The 27,759-nt window shown below is 46.0% G+C and overlaps 1 protein-coding gene across 4 annotated transcripts in view; it reads right to left on the minus strand.

The window, feature by feature from the left end:
* The window catches only part of KLHL5 (kelch like family member 5), a 163,795-nt gene that overhangs the window by 10,972 nt on the left and 125,064 nt on the right, over window positions 1-27,759 (minus strand). For all 4 annotated transcript variants that reach the window (XM_033947422.1, XM_033947404.1, XM_033947394.1 and 1 more), the window contains 2 exons: window positions 20,907-21,069; window positions 1,539-1,751 (listed from right to left, as the gene is read on the minus strand). In XM_033947422.1, coding sequence (XP_033803313.1) covers window positions 1,539-1,751; window positions 20,907-21,069 — 376 coding nt within the window. The remainder of the gene's footprint in view (window positions 1-1,538; window positions 1,752-20,906; window positions 21,070-27,759) is intronic.

Here is a 27,759-nt window from a genome sequence, read left to right on the forward strand (position 1 = left end):
AGAGGACATTGTTCACAGAAAAAGAGAACAGGGGAAGAGATGGAAAGAACAGGGTTTAGGTGGAAAGATAAGGAGCTCAGTCTTGGCCATGTTTAATTTTAGGTGACAGCGAGACATCCAGTTAGTGATGACAGCCAAACAGTTTGAAACCCGGGACTGAATGTCTGTCTAGAATTCAGATGTAGAGAGATAGATCTGTGAGTCATTGGCATAAAGGTGATACTGAAAGCCATGGGAGAAGATTAGAGCACCAAGGGAAGAAGTGTAGATGGAAAAAAGAAATGTTTCCAGGACAAGGCCCTGATGTATCAAGTTTCTTAATTTTTGATATACCATTTATCAAACAAGTGTCTAAATGGTGTACATTAAAATGGAACTAAAAAGAAATAGAAAGAGACAAATTAAAAGAAATATCTTATCAAATGTTAAAAATACAGGACAAGTTCACACTGACCCACATGGAACAAAAGGGAAGGGGGGAGGGAAGGTTTCTAAATATATCAAAGTAAAAATAATTAAAAACAAGGGAGGTAAATGGAGGATGGAGACACATTAGGACTGGGATCGCTTCAAAAGAAGCGTTTTGGTGTTTCAGAGCAATTTGACATATTGTTTCTCAAGGCACTTCAAGAGATATAAGGACATTAGATGTGAGAGCTGGGACTAAAGAGTATAGGCATCTTTAAAGAGAAATGTCTTATGTTTGGCTTTAAATTTTTCAAGAGAGTCTTCTAATCGAATATCTAATGGAAGGGCATGCCACAGTGAAGGGGCAGTAACTGAAAAGATGGATTTGTGAGTGGTGTGGTAGAATAATTCTTGTATTGATGGTATGGAAAGCAGGTTTTGGTTGTTAGATCGGAGAGCCCTGGGTGATGACTATGGGATTAGTAGTTTGTCAATGAAAGCTGGTTGGTTGGAGTTTTTTGTTTTGAAGGTTAGCAGAAGTACACCGACCGATAGCAAGATGGTGGTAGAGGATCCATCACAGCATATGCTAAAGGTGTGATTGGAAAGATAGGAAGAAATCCATAAGATAATAGAGCCCTGAAATCCAAGCAAGGACAGTGTATCGATGAGTAGATGGTGATTTACCATGTCAAAAGCTGCAGATAGATCAAGAAGGATAAGGACAGAGTAGAGGCCTTTGGATTTGGCCAGGAGCAGATCCCTGGAGACTTTCGTAAGGGCAGTTTCTATAGAATGAAGAGCCTGATTGAAATGAGATGAAAGAAAGTCAAGACCATGGCAGTGAACAGCACATTCAAGTAACCTGGATAAGAAGGGGAGGACGATAGTTGAAAGGGTAGGTAGGGTCCAGAGAGGGGTTTTTGAAGAGTGGTTTAAAAATGGCATGTGGTTCCCAAGTGTTGGTGCCTAGCACATCCTCATGTTTCAAATTACTGTAGTTCCCATCAAAGTCCTACCCAGCCCATCCTAAACCGAACTGCCATATACAGGATACAGACTCTGGAAGTCTGCCCAGTACTGACCTTAGTTTGTCAATTTATACCATCCTGTTATGTCCTACATTTTACCTTTCCACACAGTCTGACAGCCGGGAAGTCAAGTTAGATGCAGGTGCATCATGTCCCCCAATAGCATAGAGAAAACCATTCCAGGTAGTAACTCCCACACCTCCTCTTCTCTTTGACATCTGTGCACAAAGTGTCCATTTGTTAGTGTGAGGATCAAAACATTCTACAGATTTGAGACAAGAACTTCCATCCCGTCCACCAACAGCATACAATCTGCAAAATAAGGAAACCCATTGTAAACCAGAAGCAAGCATTCCACAATAAATTAGCTATAGACTTGTGACATATAGACCAAAGGAATATCTGCTTCTAGGCTAGTGATTGTTTGATCATTACGTAGCTTTACCTATCTTTCAAAACAGAATAAAGAGATTAGTTTTATTACTTTACTTTACTAGAGCCTTTAACTGAACTTTTGTAGTCTAGTGGTTAGAACAGAACTTCTCAGCCTTTCTGGGGGAGCTCCAGCCACTCAAGGATTTCAGGATATCCGCAATGAATATGCATGCGATGATTCTACATGCCGTGGAAATAAGCATATGAAAATCTATTTCATGCATATTTAATTTTAAAATGACATTTATATTCTGCCTATACCCCATGCCTGGCATTTAAACTGGATTACGTTAAGCATATAAAGGGTAATTTTAAAGCAGGGCATCTGATTTAAGATGGCAAGCAGGCATCTATATAGATGCCATTTTAGAAAGATGCACAGGTGTCATTAATTCCAGAGGCATGTTTTTGAAGGGAAGATTAGGTTCTTACCTTGATAATCTTTCTAGTAGAAAAGCATGAGTCTTGAAGCAGTAGGTTATTCACCTCTACTCACGAGTTTGTGTAGAAGACGTCATCTACATTTTTTAGCTTTATCTCCTTGGATACTGATCTGTGCCCCTCAATTCACACCAAAGCAATTTAAAAGTACTACAAAGAGAAAAATGAGGAGGGGAATGGGGAGCTACCCATTCAGCCCTAGTCTGCTCTGACATTACATAAACATTTATTTATTTAAAAAATGTATACACCACCTGTTACCAAGCGGTTTCCAATTAGAAACATAGAAACATAGAAAGACGACGGCAGAAAAGGGCCACAGCCCATCAAGTCTGCCCACTCTATTGACCCACCCCTTGAGTGCTAGTGACCTAGTTCCTTAACTTGACCCTCGTAGGGATCCCACGTGGATGTCCCATTTATTCTTAAAATCGAGCACGCTGGTGGCCTTGATCACCTGCACCGGAAGTTTGTTCCAGTGATCTACCACCCTTTCCGTGAAGAAATACTTCCTCATGTCACCACTAAATTTCCCCCCTCTGAGTTTGAGGGGGTGCCCCCTTGTGACCGAGGGTCCCTTGGGAAAGAATATATCGTTTTCCATCTCGACGCGACCAGTGACGTACTTAAATGTCTCAATCATGTCACCCCGTTCTCTGCGCTCCTCCAGGATATAGAGCTGCAGTTTGCCCAGTCTTTCTTCGTATGAGAGACCCTTGAGTCCGGCGACCATCCTAGTGGCCATCCGCTGGACCGATTCAGCTCGAAGCACATCTTTCCGGTAATGTGGCCTCCAGAATTGCACACAGTATTCCAGATGAGGTCTCACCATGGTTCTGTAGAGTGGCATTATGACTTCAGGTTTGCGGCTGACGAAGCTTCGATTGATACATCCCATCATTTGCCTTGCCTTAGATGAGGCCTTCTCTACTTGTTTAGCAGCTTTCATGTCTGCACTGATGATTACCCCCAAGTCCCGTTCCTTTGAAGTCCTAGCTAGCGTTTCTCCATTCAAGGAGTATGTTCTGCATGGATTTCCGCTGCCGAGATGCATGACCTTACATTTTTTAGCGTTGAAGCCCAGCTGCCATGTCGAGGACCAGTTTTCCAACGTGATCAGATCCTGCGTCATACTGTCCTTGAGGTTGCTTTCACTTGCTATGTTACACAGTTTGGCGTCGTCGGCAAACAGTGATACTTTACCCTGAAGCCCCCGGGTCAGGTCTCTTATGAATATGTTAAAAAGGGATGGTCCCAGGACTGAGCCCTGCGGCACTCCGCTAGTCACCTCCGAAGTCTCAGAGAGGGTGCCGTTGACCACCACCCTCTGAAGTCTTCCACTCAGCCAATCATTGACCCATGCAGTTAGTTTCTCACCCAACCCCATCGATTTCATCTTGTTTAATAGTCTACGGTGTGGGACACTGTCGAAAGCTTTACTGAAATCCAAGTATACTATGTCCAGAGCCTCTCCTGAGTCTAGTTTTCCTGTCACCCAATCAAAGAAGCTTATAAGATTAGATTGGCATGACCTGCCTCTTGTGAATCCATGTTGACAGGGATCCCTTAGATTCCCTTCATCCAATATCGAGTCTAATTTACCTTTGAGTAGAGTTTCCATGAGTTTACACACTATTGATGTGAGACTCACTGGTCTGTAGTTCGCTGCCTCTGCTCTGCAACCCTTTTTGTGCAGAGGAACGACGTTTGCTGTTTTCCAGTCCAGGGGTACTCTCCCTGTACTTAGGGAGAGATTGAAGAGCATGGCTAACGGTTTCGCCAGAACATCGCCTAGTTCCCTGAGACATACATATCATTATCAAACATGTTATATAAGAGCGGAAAGAAAAACCAAGGTGGAACCCAACACATCACCTACCTTAGTGCAATTGGCACTAACAATGATGTTACTCTCATAACATCCCATGTGTTATTATCTTTTTTTTTTTTTTTAGCTCAGAAGAGAGTCAACCATATGGTGCCTTGCCTCAAGGAAGATCATCTTTGGTCACTGCAGAAAACTTCTGGATATTCATCACTCTTCAGACCTTTTTGACAGAAGAAGGTCAAGCCAAAGAAAAGTACACACAAGTCTGAAACAGTAAGCAGGCGAAAATAACATATGGTAGGGCAGGCCATCAAGACTCATATGCCTTTCTATTAGAAAGAAGATTATTAAGGTAAGAAACTTATCTTCCCTTCTAGTGCAAAAGGCATACGAGTCTCTCTAGTCTAGGATGAGACAGATGAGCCTGTTGCTAACACAGAGGTCCCAAAGGCAGCGTCTGTACATGTGCCACATCCATCCTGTAGAACTTCATGAATCTATGAAGAGTGGACCAAGTGGCTGCCCTATAAATCTCCTTGGACATTACCACCCTGGACTCCACCCACAAAGAAGCCACACCCCTCATAGAGTGTAATGTAATCAGTAGAACCTAAATGTATGCTGAAGAAATCACCTTACAAATCTATCTGGCAATGGAAGTCTTAGAGGATGGCTTCCCTGGACAGCTAGAATTTGCTAACATGAAGAGATGATCTGATAGGTAAAAATAATTTGTCACCATGAGGTAACAGAGAAGAGCTCTTCAAACATCCACCCAAAATGTTGTCTTTTTTCCTTCAAACCCATGGGATAGAATGTGGGTAGCTAGACTTCCTGATTCACATAAAAAGCTGAGACCCCTGCCTCTGTGATCCTGAGAAAGGGTTCTCTGCATGACCAAGCCTGAAGCTCCAAAACCCTCCTTGTTGAGGCGATAGCCACCAGAAATTCTGTCTTGATAGTAAGATCCATCAGCAACGTCTCTTGCAAAGGCTCATATGGAGCCTTAGACAGAGAATGCAGGACAATGTTCATACTCCAAGTTGGAAAAGGCTGTCACACTGGTAGTCGCTGCAGCATAGCTCCCCTCAAAAATCTGGCAACAGTAGGATGGGAAGCCAGAGAAACCTGTGCTACTTGAGGCCTAAAGCACGAGACGCCTGCCACCTGAACCTTGAAGGAACCACTAGTCCTTTCACTAGCCTGTCCTAAAGAAATGTTAGGACCACCAAAAGCCAGAAGGGGGGACCTGAAGTGGCTCCACACTCTTCTTTGCATGCCAGCACTGAAATAACTTCCAAGTTTTAGCATAGGAAACAACTGTCACCAGCTTCTTAGAGCTTAGGAGGGTAGTCATAACCACCTCCACCCCAGCCATGTGTGCTGCGGGCAGTGCTTGCAGGTTGATCTTAGTCCAACAAAACAACAATATGGCTTCCTGTGGTAATGGAGCACTCTTGGTGCTCCCTGCCTGTTGATGTATGCCACTGCCATGACATTGTCTAAGAACACCCTGGCTGCCTGGCCTTCCAGGGATTGCCCCAATGCCTGCAGCACCAACCAAATGTCGTGCAGCTCCAATCTGCTGATCAACTATTTCCAATGAGAGGACGATCAATGGCCCTGAACCGGGTGGCCATTGCAATGCTCCCCCTGCCGAAGAGACTGGCATTTTGGCAGGATCATCCAGGAGGAAATGTAGAGAGGTAAACATTTCAACAGCCAGAGCCACCAAAGCACGCTGCAGCATGCACCTAGTGTCCAAGTCAGTGGAATCTGCAGGGAATCTGTCTATGGAGACCAATGAGACAGAAGTACTTCCTACAAGGTATGGAGGTAGGCTTTTGCCAAAAGGACAATTTCTATGGACGCCACCATCGACCCCAACACTTGAAGATAGTGCCAAGTAGTGGGAGCTTGCATTGCAAGGATCTCGAGTCTGAGTTTCAGTTTCTGTGGCTCTGGTAGAAAAACATGGCCTATCGCTATATCAAAGCAAACCCCCAAGTACTCTAGGGATTCAGTCAGCTCCAGATGACTCTTCCAAAAATTGATCATCCATCTGAGGACTTGCAAAAAGTTGGATAACCTCTGCTACCACCATGTCGCAGTTCACCTTGGAAGGCGCTCTGATCAGCCAATCATCCAAGTATGGATGTACGTGGATCCCTGCCTTGTGCAAATGTGCTGCTGGGATGACCATCACTTTGGTAAAGGTGTGAGGCATCACAGCAGACCAAATGGGAGAGCAGAGAACTGGAAATGTTGTTTCAACACATGGAACTTCAAACTTCCTTTGTGCCAGAAAAATGGGAATATGCATCTCTCTTGCTGCTGGGGGGGGTCATTTGTCATCAGGAGTGGGTATCTTCCCCACTGCAGGGGGGTCGCTTGTCAGTGATAGAGAGAGGGCGTCTCCCCCACTGCTAGGAGGGGGTTTTACTTGACAGCGGGAGTGGGCATGTCTCCACATTGCAGGGGGTGTTGTGTGGCAGTGAGAGAGAAGGGGCATCTCTCCCGCTGCAGGGGTGGTGGTGGTGTTGGTTGGCAGTGGGAGAGGTTGAACATCTCTCCCACTATTGTTGTGTTCTTTTTTGTTTGTATGTTAATTTTGCGTTTTTCACTAGCAATGGGCACATGCAAATTTAGTGAGACTTCACTACTCTCCGCCGACCTCATTTACATGAGGGTTTTTTGGAGAATGACTCACTTTTTTAAATTCGCTACCAGAACTGTTGCAATAGATCTCCGAGAATCTCGGAGAGAATGAGAATTAGAAGGCCTTGAGCATGCGCAGATGCTCAAGGCTCAGCACAAGCAACAGGGAGGATCTTTGGGTACCGGCATGTCCTGTGCGTTGGTGCTGGTGCCGGTGCCAGAGTAGGGTAAGCAATTGTGTTTGGGTGGGTGAAGCCGGATCACGGAGGGGAGGGGCAACGTGAGCGGGGGGGGATGACTGATCGTGGGGGGGCGGGATGCCGGATCACGGGGGTGAGTGTGGAGCAGTGCAGGTGGCCTCGGGGGTGAAAGGTAAAGTGGAGCAGCGCAGGTGGCCGCGGGGGGGAAGGGGAAGTGGAACCAATCAAGCGAGTTTCCCTTACTTCCTATGGGAAAACTCGCTTTGATATACAAGTAAATTGGTTTGCGAGCATGCTTCTGGAACAAATTATGCTCGTAAACCAAGGTTCCACTGTATCTGTAAGAATCCAATCTAAGTCAGGATGATCAAGAAAAGAGGTGGTTTGAGGCCTTTAGTCATTCATGAGGGAACATTCCGCAGTGACGAGCTGTTCAGATTGCAGCTGTGGCGTACCTAGCATATGTGACACCCGGGGCCCATCATTTTTTGACACCGTCCCCCATCTATATGAAAAATATGATTTTTAGTAACAATCCACATATCGCACAACAAGAGTGTACCTAGGAAAAGGCAGCATCTTAAACACTGCAATGAGCACTAGAACACCAACACATACATGCATTGTAAAACTAAACAAGCCAGTCAATTGATCACTGCACAGTCAATTGATCCTGTACAGTCGATGCTATCAGAAAGCCATGTCCCTTTCATACACACAGACAGATACACCCTCGCCCAATATGGAATAATCACAAACTAAAAATAGAAATATGTAGACAAAAGTTAAACTGAACCGCCAAGAAACCAGATTCTGCATACAATGCAACACTACAACACCACAAAAACAGTAATACATGTCCTCTAATACTGTGCAAAATATAAAGACAGTTGATGTAAATTTGAAAGAACTGATACATAACAATCACCACTTTACAAATTAACAAATAAAAATAAAACAAATAATGAGAAATAAGAAAATACCATTTTATTGGACTAATCAGTGTAAGCTCAGTCCCCATCCCCGCAAACCACCTGATTCCATCCACACAAGCCTTGAATTGTTTTATATTGAACTTATTATATTAAAGTATAAAAAGAAACAATATTCTGTACAATTGTCAATTTATAAATCAGCGTCTTCTCCCTACTCTCTCTTCCCCATTTCCCTTCAGCGTCATCAGCCCACTCTCTCTCCACTTTCCTTCAGCGCACGCACATAAAAACAAGCAAGTAATTTTATATCATTTTCATTCTATTCATTCATAGAAATTATAGTCTAAATAATGCCAGTCACATAACAAAACATGATTTTACAAAAATAATTCCCTGCACAGTCAAGCCTGCAAGGATTACTACCTTCGTGGCCAAGTCAAAATGATCTACCAACAATAAAATTAAAAAAACATAAAGCACACTGTATGCAGAAAAAATGTTAATTATCATTTATATTCCGCGGGTTTTCAAAGAGGTCAAGGCAGATGACTTTATGCAATGTCACCTCAGTAACAACTATACAAAAATAGACAAATATACCCCCTCCGATAGCGGTTTTTAGCGCAGGGAGCTGCGCTGAATGCCCTACGCTGCTCCCTGCGCTAAAAACCGCTATTGCGGTTTAGTAAAAGGGGGCCATATTGCAAAATATAGACAGCATATATAAATTCTCAAAACTGACACATTTTGATCATTAAATTGAAAATAAAATCATTTTTCCTACCTTTGGTAATTTCATCAGTCTCTGGTTGCACTTTATTCTTCTAACTGTGCATCCAATATTTCTTCCCTTCTTTCAGCCTCCTGTATGCTTCCTCTCCTCCAGATCTCATTCCCTCCCCAACTTTTTCTTGCTTTCATCCTGCCCCTTCTTTCTTTCTCTCTCCATGCCCCCTTTCTTTCTCTCTGTCTGTCTTTCTCTCTCTCTCTTCGTGCCTCATTTCTTTCTTTGTTTCACCCTGCCCCCTTCTTTCTTTCTCTCTCCATGCCCTCTTTCTTTCTCTCTGTCTGTCTTTCTCTCTCTCTTTCTCCGTGTGCCATTTTTCTCTTTTTCTTTGTTTCATCCTGCCCCCTTTCTTTTTGGCTCCCTGTCCCCCCCCCCGTTTCTTTCTTTCTCCCTCCCCTCTCCCATGCCACCGCCTTTGGGAAAATGCTGCCACTACCACTGGGGAATAGGCTGCCACTGCCGCCATCGGGAACAGACCGGCTCCGAGTTCTCCCTGCTTCTCTTCCCTGTGGGGCCGACCAACTCTGGCTGGCTGGCCCAGAACGTCCTCTCCAACGTCAGAATTGACGTCGGGGTCGGCCCTGCAGGGAAGAAAAGAAGGGAGAACTCGGCCAGCTTGTTCCCGATGACGGCAGTGGAAGCCTTTCCCCGGTGGCAGCCTATTCCCTGGTGGGTGTCCAGCTGTGCACCCCCTTGGGGCGTGCACCCGGGGCGGACCTCCCCCCCCCTCTTGGTAAGCCACTCCTGCAGCTTCAATTCCTGGAGACATTCAGAAATCAAATCTACCAGATGCATGGGCTTGAAAAATCTGCACATAGTAGGATCCTCCCCCAGATCTGGGGCTTCATTCGGATCTGAATCCTGAAGAACTGCCACATCTGCAGCAGCTGTGGGGCCCCCTGCATAAGCAGAGGCATGGTAAGGATATCTGACACAACTGCGGGCATTACTAGCATACCTGCCGGAACCCCAGAAGGGAGGCAAGAGAAAAGACCCTGGTCCAGTGAAGGAGAGGTCCCTGCGGCCTGCAAGGATACCAGCAGAAGGGCAACAGGCAGAGACTTCTTAACCAAATAAGCCTTATACAGCATATTAATAAAATTGGGGGGAACCCATCCTCCCAGTCAGGAGCCAACTCCTGCTTACCTTTTTTGAAATGTTTGAAGGATTTGTGAGATTTGTCCCCCGAAACGTGCTTGCATGTCGCCGTAATACCACCTGCATATTCCCCAGGGTGCCCAACGTCATTTTCGCGAGTACCGGAGCAGAAATAGCAGGAAGACCTCCTTTAGAGGTCGAAGGCATAGAGTCTAAGCAAGTCTCACCCCCCTTGTAGGCCGCAGCACATGTAGAACATGGCAGCACACTTGACAGCCATCCATTGCAAATAAGGCATGAATCCATCACATCCTATCCTGGGGTGTCCATCTGAGTTGTTTTCTTACAAAAACGAAGTTTACAAGTGATGAAAATAACTTTAAAACAAAATCAGGTGTCGATTTTTACTAAAAATAGCCAGAGAAAAACACAGAGAGCCCTCAAAAATAGCGATTTTAGGATTTTAGGGGTGGGGATGGGGGGTAGGACATGCAGGGAATCCACCCCAAATCCTCTTTTTAAGACCCTTCCCCAAATCGCTGATTCAGACTGTCAGCCTGTACTCATTGTGACGTGAACAGAAAAGCACTGCTGAAAGAGCTTTAATAGCCTACAGGGAGATTCTCTGCCTTAGGAAGCAGGAAGCTGAACTTCCAATCTTCGGACTGCCCCACTGGCTAGATATCCACGGCCAGGTACCTCGGACACGCCGTGCAGATGCCTGGCAGAAAAACGCAGACTGGCCTCAAGCCCGGGCATGCCTCCATGGAGCCACACAGCCTGCACTCAACCCACTAGTGCACAAACCTGGAGTGGGCAAACTCCCAAGGGAATAGTACCTGAGCCCTGATCTGAAGTGCAGGCTGTACAGAGAACATAAGAACATAAGGAAGGCAGTGAACCCCCCTGGAAGCAGACTTTTCCAAAGGTCTGCGATTTCCCGCAGTCAGAGATGTCCCCTTAGGGAATCACTGCAGCACGAGGGTGAAAAATGCGAACAAAAAGACTGAAATCACAAGAAATAAAACACGAGCTGAAAAGACAAGCTCCTACAGCCTGGCTTTTAGGAAGGAAAACTGATTCAGGAGGGGCCAGTGCTGAGATAAGAGGGGTGGCAGGTATACAGAACTAACCCAATCATCCAGGAACAAAGTGGGATTGTACAAGAATATTACATTATAAACCACATAGCTGCTAATGTAGGGTTACCAGATGTCCGGATTTCCACGGTTATGTCCTCCTTTTGAGGACATGTCTAGGGATCTGTACAGCTTTTCAAAACCCGGCACTTTGTCTGAGTTTGAAAAGCTTCTGGCAATGAGCTATGTCAGGACGGCATTCATGCATGCAACGCAGATTTTCTGTTTGGAAAATCTGGTAACCCTATGCTAATGTGCTCCTAATTTCATCAAGAATCTCTTAAAAGGAACACTTTCCATATTTCCTTCTCACTTCCACACAATCAGAGAAGTTTTAGGAAATGTCAGAGGAGCACACAAGTAGGTACAGTTACCAGATCTTCCCTTAACAAGGAAAATATGAGGGGGAAAGAGAGAGAGGGAGAGGGAAGAGAAATGAAGAGAGAGAGGCAGTGCTTGGGGTGCACAAAAAAATATTGGCACTAGCAGACACCAATACTACTATTAATTATTTCTAGACATATACAGCTCTGTACATATTCATGAAGGAAACAGTCCCTGCTCAAATGAGCTCACAGTCTAATCAATCAAGACAAATAAACAGCGAGGGATGGTTAAACTGATGGCTAGGGTGATGAGCAGAGTGAGATGTTTAAGGGCTAGATTCATAAACCTGCCCAATCGTGCCCGATCTGGGCAGGTCCGACAAATTCTACAAACTCTAATATGCAGATGGGGGCGATCGGAGGAACGCCCCTATCTGCCTGCCTGGATTGCTCTATAGCGATCCCAGTGCATGTGCAGACCATCTGTAGATGGTCTGCGCTGGACTTCCGGGCCAGCAGAGCTTTTTTTTTTTCTTTAGCTATTTCAGGATTTGGGAAAGCTCCTAACAAGAGAGAAGGGAAAGCACAACTATTGAAAAGAGGAGAAAGAAAGAAACTTAACTTAACTTTACTATTATTTTACCTTTTTTAAAAAAATTAGTTTTTAGCCCTGCGAGCCCGTGTTTTTTTTTTTTTTTTTTTGAATATATTTTTATTGAATGAACCAATCACGAGAGGTACAATCAGCAACCAAGCCAAAAGAGAATAACACCATAGATACAGTAATCAGGTATACTATACAGCTAGGCCAGAAATCAGGCACTCAAACAAAGCCTTCCCATGGAAGTTCACAATTTTCATTTATGAAACAGAACAACAGGAAATCAAACCTCCCTCCCTCCCCCCGCCCCAAATCCACCCACCCCCCTCCCCTTGCATCCTGAGGAATCGACCCAGCTTAGAACGAGTCCCAGCACTCCACATAAGCCACTGATTGCCAGCTAGTGACACCCTTCTTGCGTTGCCTCTCCCAGATCGCCATCTGGGACATACTAGCTCTCCATTGTTGGAATGTAGGGCACACACTACCCACCCAGTGCTGCAGAATGAGCTTCTTAACGAGCCCTAGAGCCACCAGCACAAAGCGTTGCAAAGGCACAGTAATACCAGCCTCAGTCAGGGGACCCGTGACACCAAGCAGCAGAGTCTTGTACGACCATTCCAGGGAGCGCCCCAGAACATCCTCCACCTCTTGAAGTGCACGTACCCACAGCGGTCCCACCAAAGAGCATTCCAAAAAATGATGCACCAGCGTCCCCTTGAGAGCAGGACACCGGGTACAAAAGGCATCAGGCCACAGGCCCATAGTGTGTCCAACGCAGCGGGTTACATACGCCCTATGCACAATCTTAAGATGAATTTCATGTAAAGCAACATTAGGAGTCACCCCCGCTCCATCCACAAAGCATTGTGACAACTCATCAACCGTAACCTCTTCACCCAACTCAGAGCTCCAGCCAGCCGCCATCCGGGACAGAAAAACCTCAGCAGGCCTCCAGTCTCTCCCCAGTTTGTACCAAGCCGACAGCGAGTTAAATTCAAGTGAGAGGGAAAGGAAAGCCCTGTCCAACGGGGAAAATGTAGGTAACTCCCCGGACGGCAGCCGAAGCGAGGAGCAATAACTACGTAGTTGTAGATAGAACAGTACGGACCCTGCACTCCACGCCCAGTGCTCCTGACATGCAAAAAAATCCGGCAGTCGCCCCGAACCCAGCTCCACAAGCTGGCCAACAAATCGGCACCCGGATCGACTTGCCCGCACAAAGAAAACATGTGTACCCGCAGGGAAAGCAGGGTTAGCCACGAACTCCAAGAAAGGGGAGGGGCCCGACGAGCCCCCCAATTCCCTGCGCCACCAACCCCAAGCGGTCCGCAGAGGTCGTAACAAGGAAGCACAAGCGCCAGCCCCGGGTCTCAAGATATTGAACACTGATACCGGGTCCGCCAACATGGACCAAAATCCCTGTGGGGCAAACTTAGTCTCACCCGTGTAGATTTCGTGCACCCAACGAAGCAGAGCCGCCACGTTATAGAGACGAAGATCCGGGAGATTGACCCCTCCCTGAGACCGCTCTCTAATAAGCTTTTGGTAACCAATTCGCGCCCGTCTAGAGCGCCATATAAAAGATGAAACAATACCTTTATATTTCCTAATATCTCTACATGTGATCCACAGAGGCACCATTTGCAGAGGATATAGCAACTTTGGCAAGAGGACCATCTTAAAAAGAGCAACGCGACCTAGAAAAGAAATCGGAAAGTCCATCCACCTCTTGCAAAGCGCTCCCACCGCATCTAGTTTGTCTAGCACATTTTTCCTATATACCACCCGAGGGTCCGCATGCAAAAACACTCCCAAGTATTTAAGCGTGCCCCCAGACCATTTTAATGGAAAAGAAGGATCATGGTGAGCCGCACAGTGCGAGTGGACCGCCAAAGCTTCCGACTTGTCAAAATTAATGCTCAGACCGGAAAACATACCAAATTGTTGGATAATCTGAATTAAAGCAGGCACTCCCGTAATTGCATCCCCCAAAAATATAAGCATATCGTCAGCGAATAGATTGATTTTAAATTCTTGCGGCCCCAGATGTATACCCCGCAGGTTTGTAGTGTGCCTGATCTTAATCGCTAGAGGTTCAAGGGCCAATACGAACAGCATAGGAGAGAGCGGACATCCCTGACGCGTGCCTCGAGCTAGGGAGAAGGAGGAGGTGAGCGCCCCATTCACCAAGATCTGTGCAGTCGGCTGCTCATATAGCGACCGAATTCCGGCCAGAAAGCTCCCCATGATGCCCATCTGTGGTAAAATCCAGAACAGATAATCCCAGAGAACTTTATCAAATGCCTTTTCCGCATCCAGGCTGACAATAAGGGCATTCTCCTGACCCGGATGACTCCGTAGCAATGCCGGGTTCTGTAGCACAGATAGGGCTCGTAAAACATTAGCAGAAGAATACCGCCCTGGAACAAACCCGGCCTGATCCGGGTGAACCAGACCGGGCAAGACCTTGCCAAGACGTGCAGCCATAATGGCCGCGAAGAGCTTAATATCTTGATTCAACAGAGATATAGGCCGATAGGACCCCAGCTGGTCTTCCGCCCTTCCAGGTTTCGGTAAAACAACAATATGCGCATGAGTAAGCCGATGTGAAGGCAAGCCCCCCCCACACATGGCCTGACATAAAGCCTGAAAGGGACCAATAATCTTCTCCCCCAGCAATTTGTAGTATTCGGGGCCCAGTCCATCCGGGCCAGGAGCTTTCGCAAGCTTTAAAGCCCATATAGCTCTCTGGATCTCAATGCCCTGCACTGGAGCGTTAAGTGCATCTCTCTGGTCCTGGGACAACTCAGGAAGGGGAAGGCCGCGAAAAAACTCTGCTCTCTGCTCAGTGTCACAGCTCCCCCGATCATATAGAGCCCGATAGAACTGTACAAAGCTCTGTTGAATAGCCTCGGGCGAAGTTGCCTCAGAGCCATCAGGAGCCCAGATTTTGGGAATATGTCGCCTGCGGGCCCTGCGATTAACCAAGGAGGCCAACAATTTCCCTGCCTTGTTGCCCCACCTATGCAAACGGTATTTATACATCTGAATATCCCGCAGGGCTCTCTGCGCCAGTAAATCATTAATTTGACGTCGCAGCTCCACGTATTGACTCTGGAGGGCTGAGGAACTCTTTCTATGCAACTCCCCCCGCACCTGACCCAACTGACGGGACAGATCCAGCAGTGCCTTATCCTGTACTTTCCGCTTATGGGAGGTGTAAGCTATAATTTTACCCCTTAGAACAGCTTTACTAGCCTCCCAGTATACCACCTCGGAAACATCAGAAGAGGAGTTATCGGTTAGATAAGAATCCCATTGGTTTACCAGGAAAGTGCGGAAATCTTTATCCTCATACAAAGTGGGATTCATTCTCCAGCCCGACAAGGTCCTCTGGGGCGCCTGGTGATCAAGAAGCTCCATCCAGACCATGTGATGATCGGAGAGTACTCCGTCCTCAATCATCACTCTACGGACTCCGGACAAAAGGGGTGGGGCAACTAGCAAATAATCCAATCTACTGTGTGCTTTATGCACTGGTGAATAGAAAGTAAAATCAGATTCGTCTGGATGGAGCGTGCGCCAAAGGTCCACAAGGCCCAACTGCGAAGCAACAAAGTTGATCCCCTTGTGTTCCCCTTGATGTAAGCGAGGCCTGGGAGGTTTACAGTCAATTAGGGGGTCAGCAGTAATATTGAAATCCCCACCGAGCACCAGTTGGTACTCGGAAAAGGGAGCAAGGGCAGCAACTAATACAGAGAAAAAACGATGAGAATACACATTAGGGGCATAGATAGAGCAAAAAACATATTTCGTTCCCTGAAACACCCCTGCCCAAATTACATACCGGCCCTCAGAGTCCGAAATCATTTTGTGCATAGTACAGGTATGTTTCTTATGGAAAAGCACAGCTACACCCCTCTGTCTGTTATTAAAGGAAGCAAAAACAAGCTCACCCACCCAATCCCTGCGGAGCTTAGCATGCTCAGACGCGTTGAGATGCGTCTCTTGAAGAAGCAAGACATCCACCTGTAGTTTCCTACAGTACTGAAGTACCTTACTACGCTTAACAGGAGAGTGCAACCCATCTACATTAAAGCTAGCAATCTTAACCCCAGGCATAATACCCAAATAGAACCAAAGTACACAAAAAAGACCAAAGATCATATGGGGCGGCAGCACCAGCCTCCCAGCCGAGCCGGCGCTCCGTCCACTCAAACAGAAAAGCAGTCTGAGCCAGATTCCCAGGATGCAACCCATACCCCAAACTACCCACCAACACAACTGCCAACTTCTTCAAACAAACCCCCCCCCTACAATCAAAATGACCCACCCCCTCCCCTCCAGCAACCCCACCGCCTCTTCCCCCATCCACACTGGCGACCACACCCCCATGCCACCAACACCCACCACACTCAAACACAGATGCTCACACTCCCCCCGCACCCTCCCCCAACCCCCCCCCCCCCCCACGCAACTCCAACCACAAGTACCGGTCGCAGCCATGACCCAACGATAACAAAATAGAACAGTGGAGAACAGGGGACAGGAAAACATCCCAGACCCTGGACATAGAGACTAAACACAGAGGGTCAAAAATAGCAGAAAAGATCCAAGACAGCCAGCCCCGCACAACAGAACAAGGCAGCTAGCTCTCCAGGTCAAATCAAAGAGATATTCAGAAAATAGTTATCAGATGTCCAGTCCTGCGCAAAAGCCGGCTGAGAGGGGTAGGATCATCCCCTCCCCAAGCATCCGGCCAGCAAACCACCAAAGGCCCTCCAGCACGTATCCGGTAGCAGCGCAACCATGTTCAAACAAATAGGCTTCATCCAAAGGGCAGCAAAGTAATCCAAACAGGCAAGAATAGTCCTTGTCCTAGATGAATCCATGAGAAAGCATGGTGGGCCCGAAGGTTCACCCCCAAAACAGAATTCTCCAAGTCCTCAGGCAGGGATGCTCCCTAAAGAACAAGCTCATTACTGAGCAGGGAGACTCTCAATGAAGCGCTTCAGCTCCTCTGCCTTAGATACCGTAAAGGTGCGGTTCTCATAGGTCAAGCGCACCTTAGCCGGGTAGAGAAAGGCAAATCGAATTCCTCTGGAAACCAGTTGAGAGCAGTAAGGCGTGAAGGTTCTTCTCAGCTCCGCCACTTTAGTGGAGAAATCCTGAAATATCAATAGCTTAGCACCCTCGTATAGCAGATGTCGCGCCTTCTTAAACAGATCAAGTAAGCGGGCCTTAACAGCATAGTTGTGGAAGCGGACCAGCACAGCTCGAGGTCTGTTATTACCATCCGAGTCACGTCGGTGCCCCACACGGTGAACCCGCTCCACTACCACAGGTCCCTCAGCGTCCGGAAATCCGAGCTCCTTGGGCAGCCATTGTTCAATCAAATGCTTAAGTTCAGAATCCTGTACAGTCTCTGGTATGCCAATAAATCTAAGATTCTTTCTGCGAGCTCGGTTCTCCTGATCTTCCACTTTCTCCTCCAGCTGGGAAACCCGGGCCTCCAGAGAAGCAAGCTTGCCATCTGCTATTCCAGCCCTGTCCTCTTGAGCCGATAGTCGCTCTTCTACTTGTTGTAGTTGAGCAGCCTGCCCCACCAAGGTATCTTTAAGGTCATCCATGGAGGCATGCAGCTTAGCCAGTTTTTCATCAAGCAGCTGCGAGAGGTGCCTCATGGAGACCTGCATCACCTCGTCTGGGGATTGGGCCGTCACGGCGTCTGTTTGGGTCTCCGCCATCTTGCTCGCCGGGCTCCCAGAGGTCTTTGTCGGCCGCGAAACCTTTGGCGGCATACTCCGCCGCTAGAGAGTGCAAGTTATGGTGCTCAGCCCCCAGCCGGCTCCCGGTGTTTATCAGCAACTGCGCCTTTAAGGATCAAGCATCAAGCAAGGGCCGGTCAGAATCACACCAGGAAGGGAGGAAGTCGGCTGAAGTCGATGGAGGCAAAGCGGATCACAGTGCTCAAATCTCAGACTCACCAGCCAGCACGTGGTCCCCCGCCATCTTGTGCTCCGGGCTCCCGGCTCCTAAAGGTCTGTGTCGGCCGCACATTCGCTGGCAGCATGTTCCTCCGCTGATGTGTGCAAGCCGCGTTTTTTGCCCGCCGCCGGTTCCTGGTGCTTAGCAACGGCTGCGCCTCGTATTTGGAGTCGTGTACTGGTCGGGATCGCGCCGAGAGGGGAGGAAGTCGGGGGAAGCAGAGCGGAGCTCGGTGTATGGGCGTCCGCTCAGGAACCAGCCATCACGTGACCCCCTCGCGAGCCCGTGGTTTTAATCCGCTTTAAACCCGCAGGTTAAAACCACGGGCTCGCAGGGCAGGAGAAAACTGGGGTGGCGATGCGGCATATCTACAAAACAATAGAACCCTGGGGCATTCCACACAAGAGAACTCCATGGGGCAGTTGAATAGGGAACAGCGGGAAAGTCGGGGCAGCAGAAGGCGTTCGGGGCAGGCAGATCATGGCTGCAGGAGGTGTTCGGGGCTGCAGGAGATCGGGGCTGACAGGGCAGAGAGCAGGGCTTCAATAGAACAGGAGAGTTAGAAAGACGTTTTTGACTGGTCCCCAGCAGTTGCTTCTTGCGTTGATCGGCTAGCACAAAATTTCTTTGGTGAATCGCGTCCCTGTCTACTTTGCATGCGTTTCCCCTCATTTGCATGCACAAATTGGAAGCGGATCGCAGGAGAGGTAAGTGAATCAGGCTGGAGGGAAATTTGGTCTTAAAGGGATCGCAAACTGATCGGTACACGATCGGTTTGCTTTGTGAATCTAGCCCTAAGTGTTGAAGGCAGTCTTCAAAATGTGGACTTTCAGTCTATTTTTGAACAAGGGAAGGGGCGTGACATATGGCCACAGGTAGTCTATTCCAGCAAGGAGAAAAGAACAATAGGAGCCTCAAAGTCCAAAAAGGATCTTAACTCAAATGAATGGAGAAAACTCCCCTACTCTTAGAGTCATCGTTATTCTCATTGGTCCTTAACCAGAAAAAAACCTAAGAAGAAAAAACGCCAAATGGATGAAAAGTTCTCAGACCAGGTTACTTTAGATCAGAATCTTACCCTGCAGAACCAGGTGGACATTGTGGTCCGAAGGGTTTTAGTATCCTATGGAAACTCCAAACACTCAGAAACTATTTTGATTTTTCAGCCTTTAAAAACTCTGGTCCAGTCTCTGGTACTTAATCATTTGGACTAGTATAACATCATTTATGTAGCATGTACCAAGAAAAATTATGTAAAGTTGTGACTAATCCAAAATACTGCAGTCAGACTCATTTATGAATTGAGGAAATATGATCCCATTACACACTACTATCGTGAATTACATTGGTTGCCTGTAGAGGCACGAATCCTTTTTAAACTAGGATGTCTCTACTATAAGGTAGCAATGGTTCTGGTGCCTTCCTATCTGATTGATCTGTTTTGTCATTCTTCTTTACATTATTCACGCAGTTCTAAAGCCTTATTTATTTTTCCACCAGTCAAGGCCTGTAGATCCAAGAGATACCATGACAGAACTTTGCCTTTTCAGATGGCACTATGGGATAAAGAGTTTAAGCGCCTGCTATCGAAATCTATTTCTTATCTTCATTATAGAAAACAACTTAAGACTTTTCTATTTTTGAAGTTTTTCAGTTCTTAAAGACTAAGGCACAAATTCACTAACCTTACCGATCGTGTCCTGACCAGTTTGCGACTCCGACCTGATTCACTAACCTTCCTCCCGATCCAAGCATGCAAATGAGGGGAAATGGCATGCAAATGTAGGAAAGCAGCAATTCACTAAACAATTTCAGGAACACCAACTGGGCTAGCTGATCAAAAAAGAAGCGACTGCTGAGGACCAGTCGCTCACGTCCTTTCCGACTGTCCTGCTCTCTGCCGCCCTTCCCTGCAGTGCGAGCCTGTGGTTTTAACCCATGTGTTTAAAGTGTGGTTGCACTATGGCGTGTTCTGTTTCAGAATGGAACATAACACGCCGTAGTGCAGCCCCGCTTTAAACCTGCAGGTTAAAACCACGGACTTGCGAATAACCCTTCCCTGCAGCGTATCCGATCATAGGCAGTGGGAGATATGCCTCTTGCCCTCAAATGAGAGCTGAAGAAACAGAAAGGGAGAGCAGTGGGTGCTGCCGCCACAATTCAGGCACCGGAGCCAGGAGGGACAAAAGGCAGAGGAGCCAGGAGAGGCAAAGTGGTCACGGGTGGGACTTCCTCGCTGGAGCTGGCGAAGGAACCGGTGAGAGGGAAGTCAAGAGAGCAAGCGCATGCACAGACCATCTACAGGCAAAGAAGATGGTCTGCGCATGCATCAGGATCGCTATGCAGGATCGCTCTGGGGTCTGGGGCGTGCCTCTGATCGCATTAATTTGCATTAATTTGAATTGGTCACCCGGGAATACTCGGCTTCGGATCGGATCGCTTAGGTAAGTATAGTGAATCTAGCCCTAATTTATCTGTCTACCTGAATTTGTATTGTAGCTAGTCTTTTGTAAACCACTTTGAACTCTAGAGGAATTGAGGTCTAGAAATAAATTCTCATGTTTTGTTATGAAATGCAAGGGCGAGAAGGCACAACTCTCGGCTAATCCATAATAGTTCAGTCTTGGATGGATTCAGTTGAAGTTGTTTGTCATCATCCATGCTTTAATCTCCACAAGGCAGGTTTGCAGGGTCCCAAGTTGTGAGGCCCGCGTTTTGCCCAGTGGGATGTAGAGGTGGTTTAGAGAGTACAGAGTTCGCAATGTGCATAAGATAAAATTTGCATGCAATTTTATTTCATGTATATTTATGGTGGCTATCTTAAAAACCTGACCTATCTGTGACAATCAAGGCCCAGAGTTGCCTATCACTGTCAAAAATATTTAGCAAGATAACAAATGTACAGTATATGTAGCATTAAAGATAGCTGAAATTATGCTTATAACATTTCCTGGCCTGAGCTAGGACACAAGCCTACTTATTGTTGCACACAGATAGTATTTCTAAAAATACTACTATATTTCCTTACTTTCCACAAAGTACAGCCACACCAACCGTGCTCCTTGGAGTTGACATACTGGCAACAAAGTTCCACTGTCGAGCCTGAGGGTCCCATCGCTCCACTGTATTTAAGTAGCTCCAGCCATCATGTCCTCCTACAGCATACATGGGGCCCTCTAGAACAGCCACTCCTAAAAACAAGCACAAAGAATGTGATTTGTATAAGCTGTCCTCCCCTTTTCTGAACTGCATTACCTTTGCAACATCACTTCTTCTTGCCTGCTTCACAACCAAATCCTGTTTAAAATGAAATAAGTAGTAATTGAAGATATCAAGAGATCAAAATTTAATTAACATCTATTTTAAACATACACATTTAATCTAATCAAATTTAATTTAATACATTTTCAAATGGCAAAAATATAAAATGTAGGGTCAATGTTTGACCTGTGGCTGGTAAGCTGCTTCTGACCATGGGCTGAATTAACCCTAGCTAATCAATGCTGGGGTATGTGCAGCTCCCCACATTGAATATCCAGGTATGATCACTGACCTGGAAGTTAACCAATCAGAACAGCTGTTTTGAGGTCCTGACTTTGGGGCCCATTTACTAAAACAGATTAAGAAATGATTTGAGTGTGTTTTAATTTGGGACTTACCTGTGAGCTGTCTTTTTTTAACTCACCCCTAAAATAAGACGTTCTTTTTCAGGTCCCATTCTCATTTTTTCCGAAGTGGTACATGGTCGTTGATCTGGTGCCAATTCGGCATAATCAATGCACACTATCGACAGATTAGGGACTGGGGAGTCTATCCCAATTTTTAATCAAATCAAGGGGTTTTGAGGCAGAAATAAAACTTTGAAAAAAAGATCAATATAAATCTAAGATGGCATCCGCCAGCGAATTCACACCAAAAACGGCAAAAATAAACAAAATCTGAAAATAAAAAATAGCAATTTGGGGTTTGGGGATGTGGGAGACCTGAACTCTACCCTAATAAACTCTCAAACATGAGTTTTACAGAGTTTCATAGACCACCTTCAAAGTTCTCATAGGAAATAATGGAGGTGTATTCACAGTCACTTAAGTGCCTTGCCAGTCAGCTCTTTTCACTGCAGCTGAATGGAGGAAAAGGATTTTCTGGCTCAGAATAGCTCCAAAATGACCAGACTTGAAGATCTTCAGACTGCCAATCAGATGGACACCAACTATAACTCCCACCCCCACGGGATCCAAGAGGAAAAATAACAAGGAACCAGCGTGGCTCACTATAGCAGTGAAGGAAGCGATCAGAGACAAGAAAACTTCGTTTAAGGAATGGAAAAGGTCAAAAACGGATGAAAACTGGAAAAAGCACAAACAGCATCAATGCAGGTGTCATAAAGTGTTAAAAGGGGCCAAAAGAGACTACAAGGAAAAAATAGCCAAGGAGGCGAAAAACTTCAAACCGTTCTTTCGATATATTAAGGGGAAATAACCCGCGAAGGAAGCAGTGGGACCATTGGATGATCATGAAATAAAGGGAGTGCTAAAGGAGGACAAAGCCATCGCTGATAAACTGAACACATTTTTTGTGTCTGTATTTACCAAAGAGGATATACACAATATACAGGAACCCATCAGGCTATACGCTGGAGGCAAAGACAGGAAACTGACAAGGTTGACAATTAGTCTAGAAGAAGTATGCAGGCAGATTGATAGGCTTAAGAGCGACAAATCCCCGGGACCGGATGGCATCAATCTGAGGGTCATTAAGGAACTGAAAGGGACTATAGCTGAACTGCTTCAACTAATATTCTGGAAGACTGGAATGTGGCGAATGTTACGCCAATCTTCAAAAAAGGTTCGAGGGGAGATCCGGGAAACTACAGACTGGTGAGTCTGACCTCGGTACCAGGAAAGATGATAGAGGCGCTGATAAAAAACCGCATCATTGATCACCTTGACGGACACAATCTGATGAGGAGCAGTCAGCACGGCTTCAGTAAAGGACGATCTTGCTTGACGAACTTGCTGCACTTCTTCGAGGGAGTAAATAGGCAGATAGGGTGACCTGGTCGACACTGTATATCTGAATTTTTAGAAGGCATTTGACAAGGTTCCACATGAACGACTACTTCAGAAAATTGAAAGCCATGGAATAGAGGGTGAAATACTCACGTGGATTAAAAACTGGCTAGCGGATAGGAAACAGAGAGTGGGGGATAAATGGGCAATACATGGACTGGAAGAACGTCACCAGTGGGGTGCCGCAGGGCTCGGTGCTTGGACCCATGCTCTTCAACATATTCATAAATGATCTGGAAATAGGTACGATGAGTGAGGTGGTCAAATTTACAGACGATACGAAGTTATTCAGAGTACTGAAGACGCAGGGGGATTGTGAAGATCTGCAACGCGACATAACCACACTCGAGAAATGGGCATCGACATGGCAAATGAGGTTCAACATGGATAAGTGTAAGGTAATGCATGTCGGAATCAAAAATCCCATACACGAATACAAGATGTCTGGGGCGGTATTTGGAGAGACCCCCCAGGAAAGAGGCTTTGGAGTACTAGTCGATAAGTTGATGAAGCCATCTGCGCAATGTGCAGTGGCGGCGAAAAGGGTGACCAGAATGCTAGGAATGACTAAGAAGGGGATCACGAACAGATTGGAGAAAGTTATCATGCCGCTGTATCGGGCCATGGTATGCCCTCACCTGGAATACTGCATCCAGCACTGGTCGCCGTACATGAAGGACACAGTACTACTCGAAAGGGTCCAGAGAAGAACGACTAAAATGGTTAAGGGGTTGGAGGAGTTGACTTACAGTGAGTGATTAGAGAAGCTGGGCCTATTCTCCCTTGAAAAGAGGAGACTGAGAGAGGACATGATCGAAATATTAAAGATAATGAAGGGAATAGACTTAGTAAATAAAGACAGGTTGTTCACCCTCTCCAAGGTAGCGAGAACGAGAGGGCTCTCTCTAAAGTTAAAAGGGGATAGATTCCGTACAAACGTAAGGAAGTTCTTCATCCAGAGAGTGGTAGAGAACTGGAATGCTCTTCCGGAGTTTGTTATAAGGGAAAATACCCTCCAGAGATTCAAGACAAGGTTGGACAAGTTCCTGCTGAACCAGAACGAATGCAGGTAGGTCTGGTCTCGGTTAGGGCACTGGTCTTTGACCTGGAGGCTGCCGCGTGAGCAGACTGCTGGGCGCAATGGACCACTGGTCTGACCCAGCAGCGGGCTCTAACTCTCTCTCTGAGGTGGGAGGAGCATGTGCTCAGAAAAAAGTTTGAATTTCTTCAACTCCCAGATTGCAGGAAGGGATTGAACACCTAGTGTACTGAATCCAGAAGGGACATAACAGAATTATGCTAAGCAGTGCCTAGGCATGCTTAAGCATTGCTAGGTGTCCTTGTGGTAGGTGCTGGTATATTAGGCTAGTGTTTTCCTGCCCTAATTTAACAAAGTCTAATACAGACGCCTAGCGACATCTAAGTCAACCATACCTATTCTCTGCCTCTTACCACGGCTTCTTTTCAGGTAGGCATCATTAGGCATCATTAGGCATCATATGCAACACTAATTAGCTTATTTTCTTTTTTAATCGTCTTTTAATGGTTTGGTCAATTACCATGCTAAATAAACCAATTTTAAAAATTTGCACACAAACTTTAGTTAGGTGCCTAGCCTAGGCACCGTTTACTGAACTTCCCCCTAAATGCTCCCATGGCTAAGTCTGCATTACCAGTTAGCATGCACTAAAGTGAAAAAGCTAGCTGAATAATGTTTCCAAACCATTTCCCATGATCACTCTGACACTTATACCTCTAAGTTTCTTACCTTAACCTCCTTATTCAACCTCTAGGTATGCTCCACTACTCCCACTCACCAGTATGACCACTGCCTTGATCTTCTCTTCTTCTCCAACTGTTCTCTCTCTAAACTCTAACTCACTGCTCCTCATCTCTGATCACCATCTGATAACCTTCACAATTACTCCCCCTCAACCACACCCAATCATCAACAACAGGTTTCAAAATCTTCAAGCACTTGATCCTTCCATGCTCTCCACCATATTATCTAAGGTTGTCCATGAGGCTGTCTCGTCATAAACTCTATTCTCTCTGTTCTGGACACCCTTGCTCCTTCTGGTTTCCCTCTCTGTCGGGTGTACCAAACTAAAGCAAAACAACAAAATCCACCAATAAAATTCCACAGAAAAAAGTAAGGGGAAACAACACAAAGAGAAACAACTGTGGAACTGATGATCTTGATGCAAATTTTATTATAAAAAACTTCATATACAGGATACAATCCAATAATCCAAAATGATACACAGTAGGTTATAGTGTTTTGCATAACTGGACTGCACACTATATATGAAGTTTTTTGGAATAAAATTTACATCAAGATCATAGGTTCCACAGGCATACCAAACCTCAACATTAGCTCACTCTCAGTATCCGCTATTTACGTTTCAGTGATCCACTGTGTCAAATGCCTTTGGCTCAAATCTCACACACATGCTGTCTTTCTTCACTTTAAATTTATGCTGACCTCCTTTAATCCTGCTCTTACACTGGTCAAGCAAGACTACTACGTCTAGGTAACTCCCTTTCTTCCAACTCCCGTCATCTCTTTGCCATGCTGAACTCCCTCTTCAAAGCACCCCCTCCTCTGACCCCACCATCTCTCTCTCCCCAGACAAGGGCCGAATACTTAAGAACATAAGAATAGCCTTACTAGGTCAGACCAATGGTCCATCAAGCCCAATAGCCCGTTCTCATGTTGGCCAATCCAGGTCACTAGTACCTGACAAAAAAACAAAAAACCAAGGAGTAGAAATATTCCATGCTACCGATACAGGGCAAGCAGTGGCTTCCCCCATGTCTTTCTCAATAAAAGACTATGGTCAGGGTTCACAAAATTGCCCTTGAATTTGCTGTAAAGTCACATCCTTCTCCCATTCCACTATCTACTATCCTGACCTTCTGGCTCTCACCATCCCTTCTTCCTTCGCCCAAACAACTCAAGAAGCACCCGCACATCCTTCTCACCCTCTTCACCCTCCTTCAACTCTGACTTTTCTTCCTTCTCTGAAATCACAGAGGAAGAAACTAAACAACTTCTGACCTCAGCCAAGCCTATTACATGCACCTCAGACCCTATTCCCACCCCTCTACTTGACTCCATCTCGTATACTGTTATCCCTTCCATCTGCCAAATCCCCAACCTATCTATTTCCACTGCAACTGTTCCCGATGCCTTCAAATATGCAGTGGTTAAGCTGCTTCTCAAAAACCCCTGGCTGGGCCCCACCTGCTCATCCAACTATCGCCCTGTCTCCCTTCTGTTCCTATCCAAGCTACTTGAATATGCTGTCCTCTCTCGCTGCCTTGACTTCCTTTCATCTCAACCTCTACAATCTGGCTTTTGCCCCCTATACTCCACAGAGACTGCCCTCACCAAAGTCTGCAGTGATCTGTTTCTGGCCAGATCTAAGGGCCTTTACTCAATTCTCATCCTTCTTGACCTGTCTGCTGCCTTTGGAATCCAAGCGAGGACAGAGTATCAAGGAGTAGGCAGTGTTAATCACTGCCTACTCCTTGATACTCTGTCCTCGCTTGGATTCCACTAATCTGTCTTCTCCTGGTTTGCCTCCTACCTCTCCATTCGTATTTTTAGCATATGCGCTGGTGGGTCCTCCTCTGCTGCTATCCTGCTAGCAGTTGGCATGCCCCAGGGTCTATCTTAGGACCTCTTCTTTTCTCTTTCTACACCTCTTCCCTCGGTGGCCTGATCTCCCATGGCTTCCAGTATCACCTATATGCTGATGATTCCCAGAAATTTCATCAAGAAAAAGTCTCAGCCTGTTTGGCTGACATTGCTGCCTGGAAGACTTGCTGCCATTGGAAATTGATGTATGAAAGTTATTTATAATTCAAAAATACTGAAGAAAAAGATAAAAGTTTGAAAAATCTAACACTTTGATGTATGAAAGTTATTTATAATTGTACGGAGTTTTTTTATAAACCTGTGATGATGAGAGCGGCTTAGGGCACTTGTGTAGTTCCGGCTGCTCTCAATTGAGGTTTATTTTTCTCCGTTGCGTTTTATGATTTTGTCAACAGTCTTTTTCTGTCCCTTTTGGTATGAATGAATCCCTTCTACCTAACATCATTTACAATACGTGTTGAATAAAAGTTAATATATACAGTATTTTTTAATATAATGTTTGTTTGCTGTTTATGTGTTTGTAGACTTTGTGACTTCTGGGGCAGACGGGTTACCGCCAAAACATAGCACTGTGTAGAGTCAAAGAGCCAAACATTTTTCTCAAACTTCAATTTTATGGAATAAATTTCTTCTGTTGGCTGGAAAACATTGGGTCAGACTCCTACTTTTGGTTTGTTTTTCCTCTAGGTCAGGGGTAGGGAACTCCGGTACTCGAGAGCCGTAATCCAGTCGGGTTTTCAGGATTTCCCCAATGAATATGCATTGAAAGCAGTGCATGCAAATAGATCTCATGCATATTCATTGGGGAAATCCTGAAAACCCGACTGGAATACGGCTTTCGAGGACTGGAGTTCCCTACCCCTGCTCTAGGTTAACATCATATAGGCTACACATGTATTGTGCAGCAGCAGGATGACTAAATACACAGGTTCACTAGTCCTTAAGCTCTCAGAGATTCTACAAAGATGGCTGCCTATGCTGCCTTTTGGCATGCTTAAAAGGAATTTATCTCATTACTGGATCAGCCAAGCCCTGATTGTCTGTTGGCAATCCGTGTAATGTTGTACCTATCACCTTCTATGTTCTGCTGTAACCATGATAGTCCTGAAAGAGCACAGCATTACACGGATTGCCAACAGCCAACCAGG

This window comes from Geotrypetes seraphini, chromosome 1 (assembly GCF_902459505.1).
Source record: "Geotrypetes seraphini chromosome 1, aGeoSer1.1, whole genome shotgun sequence".
NCBI classification, from domain to species: domain Eukaryota; kingdom Metazoa; phylum Chordata; class Amphibia; order Gymnophiona; family Dermophiidae; genus Geotrypetes; species Geotrypetes seraphini.